Here is a 17,178-nt window from a genome sequence, read left to right as displayed (position 1 = left end):
TCCGTAGATATTTTAGAGCTCTTGGCAATTTCCATAAATTTCTTAGGGAGCATCTTACTAGCTTGCACTCTTTAAAGAAAGAAAAGAATGAAACTAAAGATATTTATGAAGCTCTGGGAAGATTGTGTGACTTTCCTTTAATTTAGACTCTTAAAAATATTTCAGAACAAACGAATGGAAAAGACTGTTTTAAAGCTATAACGTTGTAAACTTGATTCCTGTTTCTTTTTCAGCTGAATGGAAAGAGTGTAGTACGTCACACACACTGCTTTAGAGAAGGAGAGGTGGAGGACGGGGAGGAGTTGGAATAAATACTAGATGCAACTAATCGATTGATACATGAATTGCGGGAATGCATAAGAAAACTGGCCATGAGTTTGTTATTCATTTGGACTTAGAATTTTTGTAACAAATTTTATGCCGCGGACTGTACCAAGAGATGATTACTTTGAATGTAATAATAACTATTTGTTGTAATAAAGTTATGAATATACCTAGATCTGAATCCAACCAAAACGCTTAGCTTCGTATTCGTCACATATTCTTACCGCAAATATAATCTGATGAAACTGCAATATTGATTTGTTTGTAGACGCATGTTGTAAAAATTTTATGCCGCGGATTGTACATCAAGGCCATCTTTTGGTATGGTTCGAGCACAGAACATCGAGAAGCAAAACTCGCCTAGCCGAAATCAAGCGTGACCAATACTTCATGGGTCGAAATATCGCCTAGGAATGTAATATGGCATTACAGTCTAATGAGATTATGTTTTAATAAGAGGGTGCCCGAAATTTTTTGCACCGACTGTACTTGACGTTTAACAAAAAATTTCTGGCTGTTCATATAATTCGTAATTTTGTTTGTTATTCTATTTCAAATTAACATGGAGGACTGTAGGGGGTTCATTGCGAATTATAGTTTTGGGAGTCAATACCTTTATTTATATTTTAAATTAGTTATAAGTCTTGTATATGGATGTGTAAATGGATTATTACAATTCTTACGGTGTCAGTGCTATCTGAAAACATAGGTCCACTATTGGACGGAACTTTCAGATCAAATAACCAATCTAAAATTCGACAGAATTTTCAGGACCACCCCTCACCTCTCTTTTAGATACCTAGGTCCTTCTAAAATCTAGTTTAATCCAGATTTTACCAAATTTTATTCGTTTCAAAGCCCCACCGCCAAAATGCTTTGTTTTGATTGGAGGATAAACCCACGCTATGATATTAAAGCGCGATTATTCCCATTCCTTGCAAGAATTCCACTGAAGACGCCGGACTAAGATCTTCTCGGCTCAGAAAGTCGAAAATGAGCTAGAAAAGCTGCAAACAAGGTAACATTTGGGATTTTATTAGCATCTAAAATCGTTGGAAGTCTCGAGGAGCCATGAACTATTAAATTTCATAGTAGAAAACTGGACTAAAAAGCTGAAATAGTAAGTGCAATATAGTGACGCCATCATTTCATCTTCCGATCGCTATGGACAGGATTCAAAAGTAGTGTGATTTCCGTTTTTCTTTTCCTAAAACCGCTTCTGAAGATCAGTGTCCCCTGATATTTTCACCTTTCAATTTTCCTGTTAATTGAGGGTTATAAGACCTGTCCATATATAGATTTGTTTATGTAGGTAGCGAGTGATTTTTTTAACATACATGGCGGTATTTAATTTCGTTGTAGTTAAGATAGGTAGAATCATGCACGTGTAAATTTACAGTAAGGGCTCCTATCTGACTCCCAAATTGGGAGTACGGCTTCCAGCGGGATGAGTTGAACATGTAGTTTGTTCCGGGTTCCTGCCCCTTCAGGGCAGGGGTCCTATTGTTAGTCAACACTTTGATATGTCCCCTCGGGGGCATTGATTAAACAGTTCAAAGAATGTGATTTAGTAAATACAAGGGCCAGTTGGCCCTGTTCCTTTCTTTCCCTTTCCTTTCGAGCCGATTTAAAATGGTAAAATCTGAATGTTTTCTGTGTATATTTATTAGTATAAAATGTATTAATGTAGTGTGTAGTATGGATGTGGCATGTATGTGTATATTTGTAATGTAGTAAACATTTTCTAGTAGTAGTAATTATGGTAGTTAAGTGATGAAAGAGTGTGTGAGATAATTAAATATGGACAGTGTAGTATTTACTATGCAATAAAATTTTTATTATTCCGTCATTAAGTGAACTCATACACAATATTTAAAAGTGAACGTAATATAATACAATAATTCCGTGTACAAGGTCACATTCAGTTGTTCAAGGGTGGATTATATCGTCGCTAGCCTCTAGTGTCAAAAGTCAGTACTAACCGTCATTCTCATGTCGACGTTCTTAGTGATTTAGTTTTCATGAAATTGACCTTTCTTTTCGAAATGAAACCTAGAAGGTATAATTCACAGCCCATATGTATGTGCAGTTAGGTCAAGTGACCTAAAATTAATATTTTCCAAAAATTACAACATTCTGCTCAGTCTAGAAGTCGAAATATTTAAGTAAATAAACAATACGTGATTTCTTAACAGGAGTCGGGCGATATGATGCTAGTTCTTCGCTTTGAAATTATGTTAAATGTTCATTTTTTTCTTCGTGGCTGCAGAATTTCATTGTTGCTGCAGAATTTCAGAAAAATTAAATATTATCGCAGATAATTCTATTTTCAGTGAACATACGTAGGATTTTTTTTCGTTCTTAATAAAGCTACCAGGTATTACATAGTATTGTGTGTGTGGTGAAAGAGTCTTGAGTTCGAGTGAGGTTGTCGTGCGGTGATCGGAATGGGAAATGTTTGTAGTAACTATAAATTTTGAAGTGTTATGATGAAATGTGTATATAGGCTGGGCGTAGATAGAGTAGACAGGGTGTTTGTAAAATATAGCGACGTAGTAAATGAAAAAGATGATAATATGAATATTATATGAATATTAATAAGTATATGAATATTGTAGTAAATGAATATAGAAGATAGGACACCCATATAGTTAAATGTATAGTAGCCCAGTGAATACTTCGCCGCGTGTTGATATATAGATATTGAATAGATACGTGTAGCTACAAACATCTCGGGTTCTGACCCCTGCACCATAATATCACGCGGACCGGAGGGCGATATATAGTCGGACTATGGTAATACTTTGTAGTTTAATGTGTTATAATAATAATCTACCATAGTAATACCATCTGATAGAATAGGTAGCATCATATAATTGCTGACTAGACATATTGAATAATAAATTATGAAAAGACAATAGTAGCTATACAACAGGGCTGTAGTGAATAATATTTTCTGGTCGGTTTTAAAATAGAATATCCTGCTCCGTGAGATTTTTTTTTCACGTTACCTACTCGGGCTAGCTTACAATGTTCATGGAGGCGACAGCTCTGACAGGGTTACAGAATCAAAACAATTAATTATTGAAATTTATTATCCCGTACCCGGGCATCGACCTCTCCCCCCTTGAGTACTTTCGTTTTCTTTTCTTAGTTTCCAAACTATATAGTGATGGAAATTAATCGATGCCTCAGAATTTAGCGCATTCTGCGAAGGGGAGCTATCGGTGAGGTTTGGCCATAGAAATCACCGATCCAAAATCCAGTTTATTTAATTTTTTTTTATTTTGGCAAATACTAATTAGGGATATCTTAGCTATTACTCTAGTTTCATTACTGTCCTTGAACCTTTTTAGTTCTTCTGAGGGGTCGAATGTTTTTTTTTTCTTACTTAGAGATTTCAAAATTGGGGACGCAGTTACCTGGTCCCTTCCCCCTCTCCCTTTTATCCTGCTGGTCTTGGCCGGATACGGGGATCGGATTTCAATCTTACAAGCAAATTCTTGTGGAATTGGGATCTGATGGACACAGAACTTGCATCCTTGGCAGCAGGACTCTCTCCTAGTTTACGTATTTAAGTAAACCACCCTTTTTCGGCATATGTGAATATTTTTGGCTATGAGTTGTTATATATTTAAATTCGATCACTCTTCTGTGTAGTGAGTAGTACTTTAATCTTTCTCCTTTCGTTAGCGCCGCTTTCTCTCTCTCTTGTCTCTTTCTTCCTTCTTACTTCGAGATTTTTTTTTTAATTTTTCAACCTCCCACCCCCCCGATTTTGAACTTGTTGTTTACGATTTATTTAACGTACAACTCTGATCTGAAATTACCAGCTGAGACGTTGCAAGACACGATTCATGGATAAAGTAGATAGTGATTGGGTCCTCCATCACATTTTGACCTATCGCCGAAATGAACAAAGACCTCGTAGTTGACGACACTTCGATTACGTTCTTTCACCGTCGTCTCTTTTAAGTTTTTTTTAATCCATTGGTCACTTTCCTTTCTGTTTTGGTTTTCGTTTACCTTGTAGTTGACCTGGGCCCAGAAATTGTATGTTGGTTTATCTAGTTATATCTTTAGGAATGCTCTGTGTTACGTGCCTGCCTCCCAAGGTTTTTTTTATTATTTAAGCACAAATTGATTATATAAAAGTTAAAATTTATAGACGCGCGGTATCAGGTAAAAAATCAATTTTCTTTTTCATATGTAATGTCGGAAGTCATTTGTTTTCTTGTACTTGCAACCTTTCCAAAAATTATCGTTGGGGTGATTAATTTAAATGTGTGCGCATTTATTATAATATATATATATAGAGAGAGAAATGAATACGTCGAAATGTATATGTACTTAATATGTGAATATGATTTTAAAGTGAAAGTATGATATTAAATGTATTATATGAATATATGTAAGAGCGCTCGTGTCTCCCCCCCCCCCAAACGTGTATTGGTTGCTATAGTTTACCAGTAAGTTTTCCGACAAATATAAGAATGTAGATTTTGTCAAGAATACCGCCGTGCACTCAAGTAAATTTTCTTTCTTCTGAATCGATGTAAATGATAACCTCTGTAATTATGTAATGGCATGTATTGAAAAGTAACGGCAGGTCTAAACGTAACCCACATCATGATGAATATTATCCCTGAACTACCAACCTAAAACCATTGTGGAAAGTGCACCTTGAATCCTTCTCACCTGCATATGTATCCTGTGACTTGACCAGTTTTTTTTCTATCCTCAATTTAAACCAGCACACTCCGTACACCTGAGGAAGATCGTTTTAAATCCGAAACATGTATACATATATACAAAAGTGATCTACAGGAAAGGTCTCATGGCGTGTCCTAATGTTGAACAAATAAGTAACTTGAAATTACTCAGTTAATAAATTCGTGAATGGACTGTCTAAGAGGAGAAACATCCTCTGGCGAAAGTGATTTTTTTTTTTCGAAATCCCTAGATGGGTATAAACATTGCAGTATGCGAGTGCAGATCTAAACTGCGAAGAGGTACAAACTAAATATAGTCGATGGATGGTTTTTGTAAACCAATAGTTATATATATATAGAGATATATATAAATACAACCTAAGTTAAATGGAGCGAAATGTTCTGGACACTACGAGTAGTGCGTGATTTGTGATTTGAACGCTCAAAGTTATTAATATTTTATTGCTCAATGTGAGGTAGAGACTCATATAAGTTTTAATACACCTAAAAGTTTTTTTTCTTTCCTCTTTGTCCAATTTTTTTAAAAAAAAAGTGAAATAAGTATCTCCTTTGCGTATGTCGCAAGTCATAATTTTGCTTTAGCATGCCTAAGATATAATACATGTAATTATTTTTTTTCCATTTGTCAATATGATTGAATATATAAAAATTTACTAAAATATAACACTATGTACTCTATTAATATATAACCAAGAACTTGTGCTTTTAAGATTTTCTTTGTAATTATTTTTCCTTTTCACTATGAATGTAATAAACTATTTGTATCTTTGTAGTTAGTTGGTTTCCTTTAACCATATATACACTGTCCTGAGTGAGTGAGCGTGTGAATGCATGATAGATTTAATTTAAGTAATTTTAGAGATATCATTTGTCATATTAACATCTGTGATATATGTGTCATGTTTTAATATATGTGTTAAGGTAAATAACCTAGGTCATGAAGGACCGCTACTAATGGTTTAAATCGGCTCTAGGAGTGAAACAAAAATAGCAGGATGAGCCTAAATATGACATCTTTCTTCCAGGAAGTTGAAATTCTTATTGATACGATACATAAATTTATATTGAGTTTATAAGTTTGATTTTTTTTCTTTTCTTTCTTTCTTGGCTAATTCATATGTGTGGTCTATCCTAGAGAACAGAGTTCAGATGCTGGATGGTTATCAATCACCGGTTGGAATAACAGTACAAAGAATGATTTCACTTTTCTCATTTCCAGGTCTAGGTCTGGGCAACCCCACGATCGTGGTGCCTGGAGCTAGGTCTGGGTGGTGTGAGGGAACATGTGTCTATTCCGAAGCATTCCAGAATTGATTAGTCGTTAATAACATTTAGAATGATTCATCTTTCAAGGACTTTCTCGACTTCTTACTATATTTCCGGAATTATCCAGTAATCTGTTTCTTATTATAATACCCTATTTCTTTTTCTTTCTTCTTTTCCTACCTCCTTCTTCTACCCTTCTACTTTCTTCTCTTTCTTTTCTATTTCTGAATGAAAGAAAACGGAGTCATGACTGAGAGTAGTCGCTATTGGCACGGTCAATAAGTTGTTTAGATTCCTCGGGAGTCCGATATGGGATAATTAACAATAACAAGAAAGTTTATTGAAATTTACTTTATTGGAAAATAATCAAGATTTCAATTAGTAGGTGATGTTTAGTAATCGCCCTCGTTAAAAGAGAATTAATTTTAGCGACTCCTCTCCTTCTACATCCATTAGCTCTTTTCTTCGTTTACTTCGGTTTTCTTTCAATTGGCTAACCGTGACAAGATCTGTTGCCCTGGAAACGGCGGTTTCTATGGCAACGGACAACGTTTTCTTTCAGGAAAAAAAATCTCGTCAGTGTAAAATCTCTTCACAACGATTTCTTCAATATAGAATGTTCTATAAATCGCTATAAGTATATGCTTTACGTGGGTAGACCCAGAAGTACTTGACCTGACGTATAGATGGCGGTTGCTGTCTGAAAAACATCACTATGGTCAAAAGTACCAATCTCTCGAACACTCATTCTCGATGGTAAAAGATTTGCGAAGAATGAAGTGGTGAAGTCTGCTGTTAATGGATATTTTGAGGAGTTCGGCGGTTCACACTATGAAGAGGGTATCAAATTATACATAGCTCACTACGGCCTCCTGGATGGATGGAACGTGACCTTTTTGCACGCTGATGACCAGAAACTTAGGTATAGATACTGAGTTTCCATGGGTGGAGCTATGGGGGCATTGCCCCCCCCAACTTTTTGACGAAAAATGAGTTATTCATATTAACTCTACACACGTGTAGGAAGTATTCCACAGGTCTGCCAAAGTTGTGCCCCCCAGCAGACTATTCCTAACTCCGCCCATGCCTGTCGCTTGGTTTTTGGATCGAATTCGTACAGGGTGCGGCACGTAAAACCGGCCCGTCGTAATATTCTGGTATATTGTGTTTTTGGCAACACTTAAATAATCTACCTTCCTACCAAGAGATGGCGTGTCGAGGTCGGATCAACTTACGTGACCTGCAGCAGTCACGTGCAGCCGCAGCCAGTGAAACTTGTCGAAACCAGTTGAGAAAAAGGCCTCGTTGTGTTAAGCCGGGTGAGTGTCAGTGTGTGATAATGCCGTATTCGATACCCGAGCGTGCCATTGTTGAAGGGTTCATTCTCACTGGATCTTTTGTGAAAACAAAGAATTTGTTTCGGGAGAAATTTCCAGGACGTTCTGTGCCAGCAAAAAGCACCATTCAGGAATTGATTGAAAAATGGCGGCGTACATGATTGGTTCAAAATGCTCCCAGGAACAGACGACCATCTGTCTGTACACCTGAATTAAAGATGCAGATGGAGGAGATAATGACAAAAAGTCCTCGAAAGTCAACCAGGAGATTGAGTCAACAGGTTCATGCGAATGAGAGAAGTTGCAGACGTGTTTAAAGAGGACTGAAGTTAAAACCGTACCGGATAAGTGTTGTGCAAGAACTGAAGGAGCCTGACCTGCAGAAGCGGGTGCATTTCTGTTCATGGCTGTTGAGCAATGTTGCCAGTGGTTTCTTGGATCCACTAATGCTCATCATGAGTGACGAGGCGTGGTTCCACCTGTCTGGATACGTAAATTCCCAAAACAACCGGTATTGGTCGACAGAAAATCCACACGCAATCCACCAGGTACCCTTGCATGATGAGAAGATTGGTGTTTGGTGTGCCATTTCCGCCACACGCGTTATTGGGCCCATATTCTTTGAGACGACAGTGAACAGTGACGTGTATATGGGAATCCTGGAGGAGTTTTATACACACTTGACCGAAGAGGAGCGTCAGTTATGCAGGACGGTGCAACATGCCACACATCAGCTGCATCATTGTCCCATGTGCATGAGATGTTTACACCAGAGAGGACAATCAGCAAAGGCTTTTACTTATGGGGACTGTTAAAGGGAAGAGTATACGAAACAAATCCACACACAATTGAAGAACTCAAGACCAGGATCCAGGATGTCTTCAATAGCATTACAACACAACAACTGACAAGGGTATATATGAATCTCCTCAATCGTGCTCACATGTGTGCTGAAGTGGGCGGAGGACACTTTCAGCACCTGCTGTGAAGGCTGCTGTGAAGGTGAGTAGTCATATTCAATACATTACATTTCATTTATGTGTTGTAGTTAATCATATTCAATACATTACATTTCATTTTATGCGTTCACTTTACGGGCCGGTTTTACGTGCCGCACCCTGTACTTTGTTTCATCCCCAGCAATATTGCATCGCACACAATTTGGAGATTACTTTGACCTTTTTCAACTGGTTTCTGATACTCTTTATTATTATTATTATTATTATTATTATTATTATTATTATTATTATTATTATTATTATTATTATTATTATTATAAACTAGTGTGAGCGCGTGAGGTAAATTTGTTAGTTGCACTTCCCCTCTCCATTCCTGTGTAAACTCTCGTGACATGACGTCTTGTTAATACCCAATTCTTTAGCGAGCATGCACACTGTGGCTCGACGGTCCAGTGAACTCATTATATATATTCTGAATCTCTTATTCATGCATTTTTAGCTTAATATAACACAAAAATACAAGAAGACCGTGACAAATGAAGTTTGGCATTTCCTTACACTGAGTGTGAAAAGTTGTCACGGAATGTTAATAACCTTGACAAATCTTTACGCAGATTTTACACAGAAAATAACTCACCTTACAAGCGTCAACGCCAGGTAATCCTTGCGCGCAAAAGTTACCTAGTTCTATATCAATATCGACATATTTAGAATTTTGTAAACACTCGCTTCTGGTCATTGATGTTACTTGAGCCTTTTGTAGCAATCTACTGTAACTTTCAGTATCATCGATCCCCCAGCCAGCGATGGTCAAAACTTGCATATCAACACTGTGATCTGAAATTTGAAGTATTAGAGATAAACCGCCTTATGCAGAGTCGTTTTGACTAATGATTAGCGTCATACTAAAGGCCTTACTACTGCAGGAAACATACTTTAGTCAAAGTCTTTGGTATGGCACTAATCATGTGTCAGAACTACTCTGCATAAGGCCCAAAATGTTTAAAATTTATCATATTTGTTAGGTAAGATGAAAATAGCTTGCAAATAAATTTTCATGTGTTGATAGGTTTGAAAGAAAAAGAAAGATTATTAAAAACTATGCAGCAGTAATCAAGGATCTTATAAAATAGAGGATCTGCCCTTACAACAAAATCTTGAAGCCATACGTCACAGTTTCGCCACCCCTACTCTGCTCACTCCATCCAATACGATCGCAATGTTTTGAGCCAACAATCATGGCGGAAACGAAAGTTGCCAATCAGACGATGGCAGAAACGAGATTAGCCAATCAGACGTGCCGATTCTCGGTTGTTCTTTGGCTTCATTGATTTAATAGGATGAAGATATATACTGGCAGATCCTCTATTTTATAAGATCCTTGGTAGTAATAACAAAATATTATTATTATTATTATTATTGACAGTTGTGGTGCGAAAGTCTCTTTGAAATAGGATAACATAGTGAATGAAACTTAAGATAGACAATGAGTGTTCGACAATTTATTTATATTTTTATGATTAATTCTAACAAATTTTATAAAGAAATGTTTCAGTTTAAAGTCCCACGGACATACTCGTGGGACGTTCACCTGAAAAAAAATTCTTTATAGAAGTTGTTAGAATTAATCATAAAATTAGAAATAAATTGTATTTGTTTGAGTATTAATCATGATTTATATTATACATTCACTAATGGCACAGAGTTAACATAATCATTGACAGAGATAATTTTTGATGTCCTAAACTGCTGACTTACAGTACACCTGATTAAAATAGGATTACTTCAGATTAGTGGAAACCATGTACTATTATCATTTTGCAAGGCATTATTTTTATCAGCATATGTGTTATGCTACCAATAAGAGATCACTTACTACAAATTGGTAACTTTCTTGCACTGTAGCCCTACCCCAATTACCTATTTTCTACTACAACTTATCATCTACAAATTTTTCCAATTGTATTCTTATAATGTCGTAATCCTTACTTCCTTTTCTTTTACCATTTCCAGAATTGCTCTTTTTTTCTCGGTGATTTTTTGATCGACCAACATTAATTTTTGGAATGATTAGGTGATAATGGGGACGTCAGCATAAGAGGCTATATGTCCAACCTTAATTTTATCCATTTCAATATTTCTTCGTTGGTTTTCCGATCAACAAAGCTAATTTTCTTCAATCTTCTCTAAACTTATATTTCGAACCATTGCATTCGTTCTCAATTTTCTCTCATTGATTTTCCTATCCACAAACCGTTTTTCAGTTCTTCTAGCAACTTATATTTCTAACAATTCCAGTTGTTCTTAACCTTCTTATTGCTTTTCAGACTGAAAAGGTAATTTTCTCCATTCTTTTCTAAATATTAGGTACGTGCAAAAGGTCTACACGTGTTGATATGCATATGGAACTGCGAAGAACACAAAATGTACCTTACCTAGAACAGTGTATAGTCACCAGCATGATCAATAACCTTTTGTCATCTTTCCAGTAGAAGATGAATGCCACGTCATTAAAACTCCGTAAATTTGGAGTTGAACTCAGATAAAGCAATTTTTACAACTTCTATATCATCAAAGGTCTTCCCATTGAAGAAGGTTTGCAAAGCACAAAGAAAAGTGGAAGTTTACAAGGGCCAAGCAAGGTGGAATAGGGCGGGTAGGGTAATATCTCCTAACCACAAACCATTAACTTCTGACTTGTCATCGTAACAGTGTGTGGCTTAGTGTCACCATGTTGTATAATAACCTTCTGGCGATTGACAAGGTCTGGACACTTCGACCACAGTCTGCCCTGTCCGCAGTGATTCATAGCTGTTATCAATAGAAGGCCGCATTAATGGTTTCATTAGGTTCCAGACCTCCGAATGAATTATGGTTTGTACATCTCACTACACACTCGAGAACACCTTCTTAGGATAAGATCCTTGTTTTGACGTTGATATAAACAGTTCAAAACTGCGATACAAAGTCCTGCGACGCTTCACGTGCCAGTACGCAACACACTTCTCATCTTCTGTGACAATCTGTGATAAAAAGGGGTTATTTTTGTTCTGGAAAAAGCAAGGAAACATATGTCGCGACTTGCTTCTTTCGTTGAGTTGCACTCAGCTGATGTGGAACCCAATGATAGAAATTTGTATTAATCCCAGTGCCACAGGCCTTTTTTCCATTGTTGTTGTGAGTATCGGGAAGGTTTCCGATAATTCGTCTACAGCCCGATTCGAACGGACTGTTATGACTTGGTCCAGATCCACTTTGGAAGATACTGATGGACACCCAGACCATGGTTGATCTTGACAGCTTCTGTCTTTGTCACTAAATTTTCGAAATCAGCGGCGACTTTGTGTTTTCCATCAACCGCATCCTCACAATACACCTTCTTAATGTTACGATGGCTAGGGCCGCAGTACTGTCCTTATCGAACTAAACAGTGTCTGTTGTGTACCTTATTGGTCTTCATTTGATGGTTGCAACACTCTCTCCAGTTATGCGCCACTAGTGTATGCTTACTGCCTGTTCCTGAGAACATGACCACCGATTTCTGCTCTTTGAGTGCTATCTATTTGGTCACAGCACCTTTCATCAGGTAGCTATCACAAACAAGTAGTACTTTTGCACATACCTAATAAATAGTTCGAATGATTCTAGTCGTTTCTAACTTTTTCTCATTTATTTTCTGACTGACAAAACTAGTTTTCTCCGTTATTCTCTAAAATTACATTTCGGAAGATTACAGTAGTTTGCAGCTTTCGCTCATTGATTTTAGGATCGACAAAGAAAATTTTCTTCTTTCTTCTCTGAACGCATATTTGGAACACTCCCACTCGTTTCCAACATTTCCTCATTGGTTTTCCAATAGACCAAACTAATTTTCCCCATTCTCCCCTAAACCAATATTTCAAACCTTCGCGTCTCTTCTGTAATGATTATGTTTCTTACCTTCCTCACACGAAACATTTGCTGAGCGTTTTTAAGTATCTTCTCATAATCGATACACAAAATATACCTTTCTTTCTTCAGAAAGTATTGTCTCGCTATTATTATCATTGCTTTCACTAAGATTCACGTGCAGGTTATAGATTATCTTTAATAATGCTACCGAGATATCCAAAAATTGTCGTCCATTTTACTTTCCTTCCGCCAGGTTTTTATTTACCACAGTTTGCTCCAATAAATTCATATGTACTTTTGTTTTCCTTTTTCAGATTTGATTCCTTCTCTATTCTTAATAGGTTGATTTCAATTTATCAATGTATTTACTAATTGACATCTCAGATTCTGCTGTAGAGCCTATTCATTTCCAAAGCAAATATATCGTTTTACTTATTAAATATGTTACAAGTTACACTGTTTATTTGCATATCGTATGTTTTGATATTTGTCATTTCTAATGATGACACATATGCTTCTTCACACATATACTACTCGTAATAAGAGCATTTCATTTCTTTTCCAAATAGTCAATGGAACACTCAATCTGATTGCTTTTATCCAAATGTGTTCTCGAGCACTAATATGTTGCATAAAAAGTTAATTGTTTTGATATTTAGTCGACATTCACTTGATATCTTCTTTAACCTACATACTAATCGAACATTATCGTATGGTACATTATGTGAAGAATTAGTAGATAATATATACTTATTAATTCACTTTTTCACCATTTTTATTATTTATATATTTTGTTCGCGTGAATAAATGATGAAAGAAATGGTGAAAAATACAGATGTACGAAAATTATGATGCGACCTTTTAACCAAAACTCAGAAAAAGCAAAACAACTGATGATTGTTCGTAAACTCTTACCATGTGTTGGCTGATTGATTTGAGTTTATCTTTTTCATCAGCGAGACTCTATGAAACGTGAACCTACAACTTAACGTGGAGTCTGAAACACATAAGCTCTCAGTGAGATTTGAACCCAGATTTCCCGTGCCAAAGGCATGTATTCTACCCAAATAGCCGCGAGGGAATTCCTAGTTCAAATACAGGTAATCTGGGAAGCTTACATCAATCTCTCATTTTCAATTTTCCATCAGCTTCTTTAAAAGAAATTAGTGTGTTTAATTGAAGGTAATAGTTTTTGTGGCAAGCCTATTGTAAACTTCGCAATTAAACAAGCAGAACATATGCTGCGTCAGTGTGAAAATTCGGCACTACAAACTTGCAGATTTTTTCCCCCCCAGAAGATTAGGATATTTAATGCACATTTGACTTAAAATGGCAAGCTTGCTACATCGTCAAACTTTCTGCAAGTTTCAGTTTGACATATCAAACGAACCGTTTGCTTGGATATAACTAACTTTGCCTGTAAGTTAATAATAATAATAATAATAATAATAATAATAATAATAATAATAATAATAATAATAATAATAATAATAATAATAATACCTTCTGACGGAAGACACAGTGGTACAAGTTTTTCAGTAAAGGTAACAGGCTTTGCCAACTTTATAAGTCCAATGTCATTGGAGTCATGACTGAGTCCACTTCTAAACTGGTCATGAAGAATAAGCTTTTCAACTTCTATTTTCAGTACAGACCCCGAAACAGATATATTTAAGGCATCGTGGGCACCAATGATGACATCTAACTTCTTTCGGTTTTCTCTGAAACAAAGACAAATACAAATTGACAGCTTTTAGCACAAATGTAACTAAAATAATAATTATCTTAGATGGGAGCTAAATTCATTTTTTCGTTTTTGGTACAGATTGCTTTATAATATTATACTAGATTCTTCTTGTATACATAATAGTTAGAAATTTAATTTTGCTAGGAACATAATAAAATTCTTAAATTAAACCTAATTTGCATACGTTTAAAAAAAATGATCAAAACCTATTCTTCAATTTATTTACGATACAAACTTTTATTCATTTGTGAAATAGCTTAAATTTAAACTATAATAGCACTTTGATTATTTTATCTGTTGTCTCTTTATTCATTAATATCTGTAGAAGTAAATATACGGTGCAGTATTCAGATGAATACTTCAGGATTACAGCTTCGATCCCGGTAATTCCTTTCTTTGTCAGTATTTTGTTGAAGATATCTATCTTATCTATTTATTTATCAATCTATCTATATCTATATATCTATATATATCTATTTATCTATCTATCTATATATATATATATATATATATATATATATATATATATATTGTCACCTATAACAGGACTGCTGTCCCAATTACAATGGGCTTACAAGAATTAAATTATATTCAAATACTAATATACATGTACAATAATAAAAATAAAAATAAAATAAAATAAAATAAAGACGGACATACGTTTGATTGGCATTGGTGTAAAAAAAAACAATGTTACATCTATAACGTAATAGGAAAGAAGAACTATGTATACAATGTTCAAATAATCATCTGACACATTGCTTGTCTGATATTTGTTTCAACAATTGCAAATATAAATGATATAATAGAGAAAAATTATACAATATACACAATATTTTAATAATCATCTGAGACACCTCGTATCTAATGTTTGTTTTAACATTTTCAAATATAAAGGGTATGGCAAAGAAAGATCAATCTCTTGACTTTCTTTAGATACATTATTATAATTTCGACAAATACAAATTAGGGGGGAATTCATATGCATAGAAGTTCTAGATTTTACAGTACAAAATAGCGTTCTAGTCCGTAAGTTCATTTTGGCAGTATTAAAACTTAACATACTTATGCATTCATGATTATCTATAATGCCATTCACCAATTTAAATAAGAAAATCAATTGAGATATTTCTCTTCGTGTAGGTAATGGCAAATATTTAAAAATGTCTAATAGTTTGCTGTAAGAAACTCTCATGTCATAGGAATTCTCCCTGTACATTTTAAAATGCAAGTATCGTAAAAACTTCTTTTGTATTTTTTCAATATTTCTTTCCTGTTGTTTATAGTAAAGAGTTCATACTATTGACGCATACTCTAACTTGCTACGTACTAAACTATAAAACAAAACCGTTCAAGCTCTTATGTTAGTAAATTCATTTGTATTTCTAATTAAAAATCCTAAAGATTTGTATGCCTCATTAATCATTTTATGTATATGCTGATTAAAGCATAGTTTAGAATCTATAAGGACGCCTAAATCATTTACATGTCTAACTCTTTGTATTATAATGTTATTCATAGAGTAATTGAAATTAGGTAGGGTTACCTTTCTCGAGAACGTTATTACAGAACATTTATTTATATTAAAAGGCAATTTATTGTCAATACTCCATCTGTAACAGCTATCTAAATCCATTTGTAACTTGATTACATCATCGTTGTTCTTTATTTCTTTATACAATTACATGTCGTCTGCATACAACAAACATTTGGAGTATTTTATAACTCGAGGCAAATCATTGATAAACAACAGAAAAAGTAATGGTCCAAGATTTGAACCTTGTGGTACACCGGATAAGACTCTATACTGTGACGAACTTAACTGATTATATAATCATACTGTACGCGATGTTTAAGATACGATACCACTAATGTCAATAATTTGTATGATAATCCAAAGAAAGATAATTTTCGTAGTAACATATCATGATTGAGTCTGTCGAAAGCTTTTTGCAAAATCCGTATATATGGTATCAACCATAAAATTATTATTTATGGAATCAGAAATATTTTGGATGAATGTAATCAAATTGGTCACAGTTGAACGTCCTGGATAAAATCCGTGTTGATATATGGATATGTATGATTTAACATGATTAAAAATTCTATTAAAAATTATGTGCTCAAATATTTTAGCTGGAGTTGATATAAGTGATATTGGCCTATAATTTTCAATTAAATTTGTATTACCCTTTTTCAGAATAGGACACTACTGACTTTCCACAATTTAGGAAATGTTGCCGTTTTCAATATTAAATTAAAAATATAATACAAAGGGGAAATTAAAATCTCACCACAACCTTTGAACACATAGCTAGGAATAGAGTCTGGACCACTTGCCTTAGATGGCTTTAGTTTTTTGATGGATTCTTTAATTTCAAGTTCAGTTATAAAATCAATTGTTAAATTCTGAGAAACTACCATAGTACTTATATCAGGAATAACGTAAGAAGAAGAATCTGAAGTATATACACTTCGAAAATACAGCGCAAAACTGTCTGCTATATCTCTGTCAGAGTTCAACTTTTGATTATTGTAAAACATACATTTATTTACAAAATTATTATTTTTCTTGGAATTAATAAAATTCCAAAAACATTTAGAATTCTTATTTAGAGTATTTTCAGTTCGTAATATATAACTCTTGTACGCAGTGCTCAACATACGTTTTAGCTGTCTACGAAGTTGAATAAATTTATTATAATTATACTCCGATTGAGTTTTGTGTTTTCTATAACAATCCTTTTGCTTGAGAATAGTAATAATTTCATGTGTAAACCAACAAGGATAAGTACGTTTCTTAAATAATCTTTTCTTAGGTACATATCTATCAATAACGCTATTAACTACTTCATAGAATAGGTTCACGGCCTTATCAACGTTATTGGAGTTAGTTACTTCGTTCCAATTTTGTTTTTTTA

At 34.7% G+C, this 17,178-nt stretch overlaps 1 protein-coding gene across 1 annotated transcript in view; it reads right to left on the bottom strand.

Annotated features, from left to right (window-relative positions):
* Positions 1-17,178, bottom strand: part of LOC145684786 (trypsin-1-like) — a 52,516-nt gene that overhangs the window by 19,333 nt on the left and 16,005 nt on the right. Inside the window, exons 3-4 of the mRNA XM_081757155.1 lie at positions 14,014-14,231; positions 9,257-9,456 (exon numbers count right to left, since the gene is read on the bottom strand). Of these exons, the coding sequence (XP_081613281.1) occupies positions 9,257-9,456; positions 14,014-14,231 (418 nt within the window). The remainder of the gene's footprint in view (positions 1-9,256; positions 9,457-14,013; positions 14,232-17,178) is intronic.

This window comes from Thermobia domestica, chromosome 5, assembly GCF_964235325.1.
Source record: "Thermobia domestica chromosome 5, izTheDome1.hap1.1, whole genome shotgun sequence".
NCBI classification, from domain to species: Eukaryota; Metazoa; Arthropoda; class Insecta; order Zygentoma; family Lepismatidae; genus Thermobia; species Thermobia domestica.
Note: the sequence above shows the minus strand (reverse complement) of the source record. Positions and strands in the feature narration are given on the sequence as shown.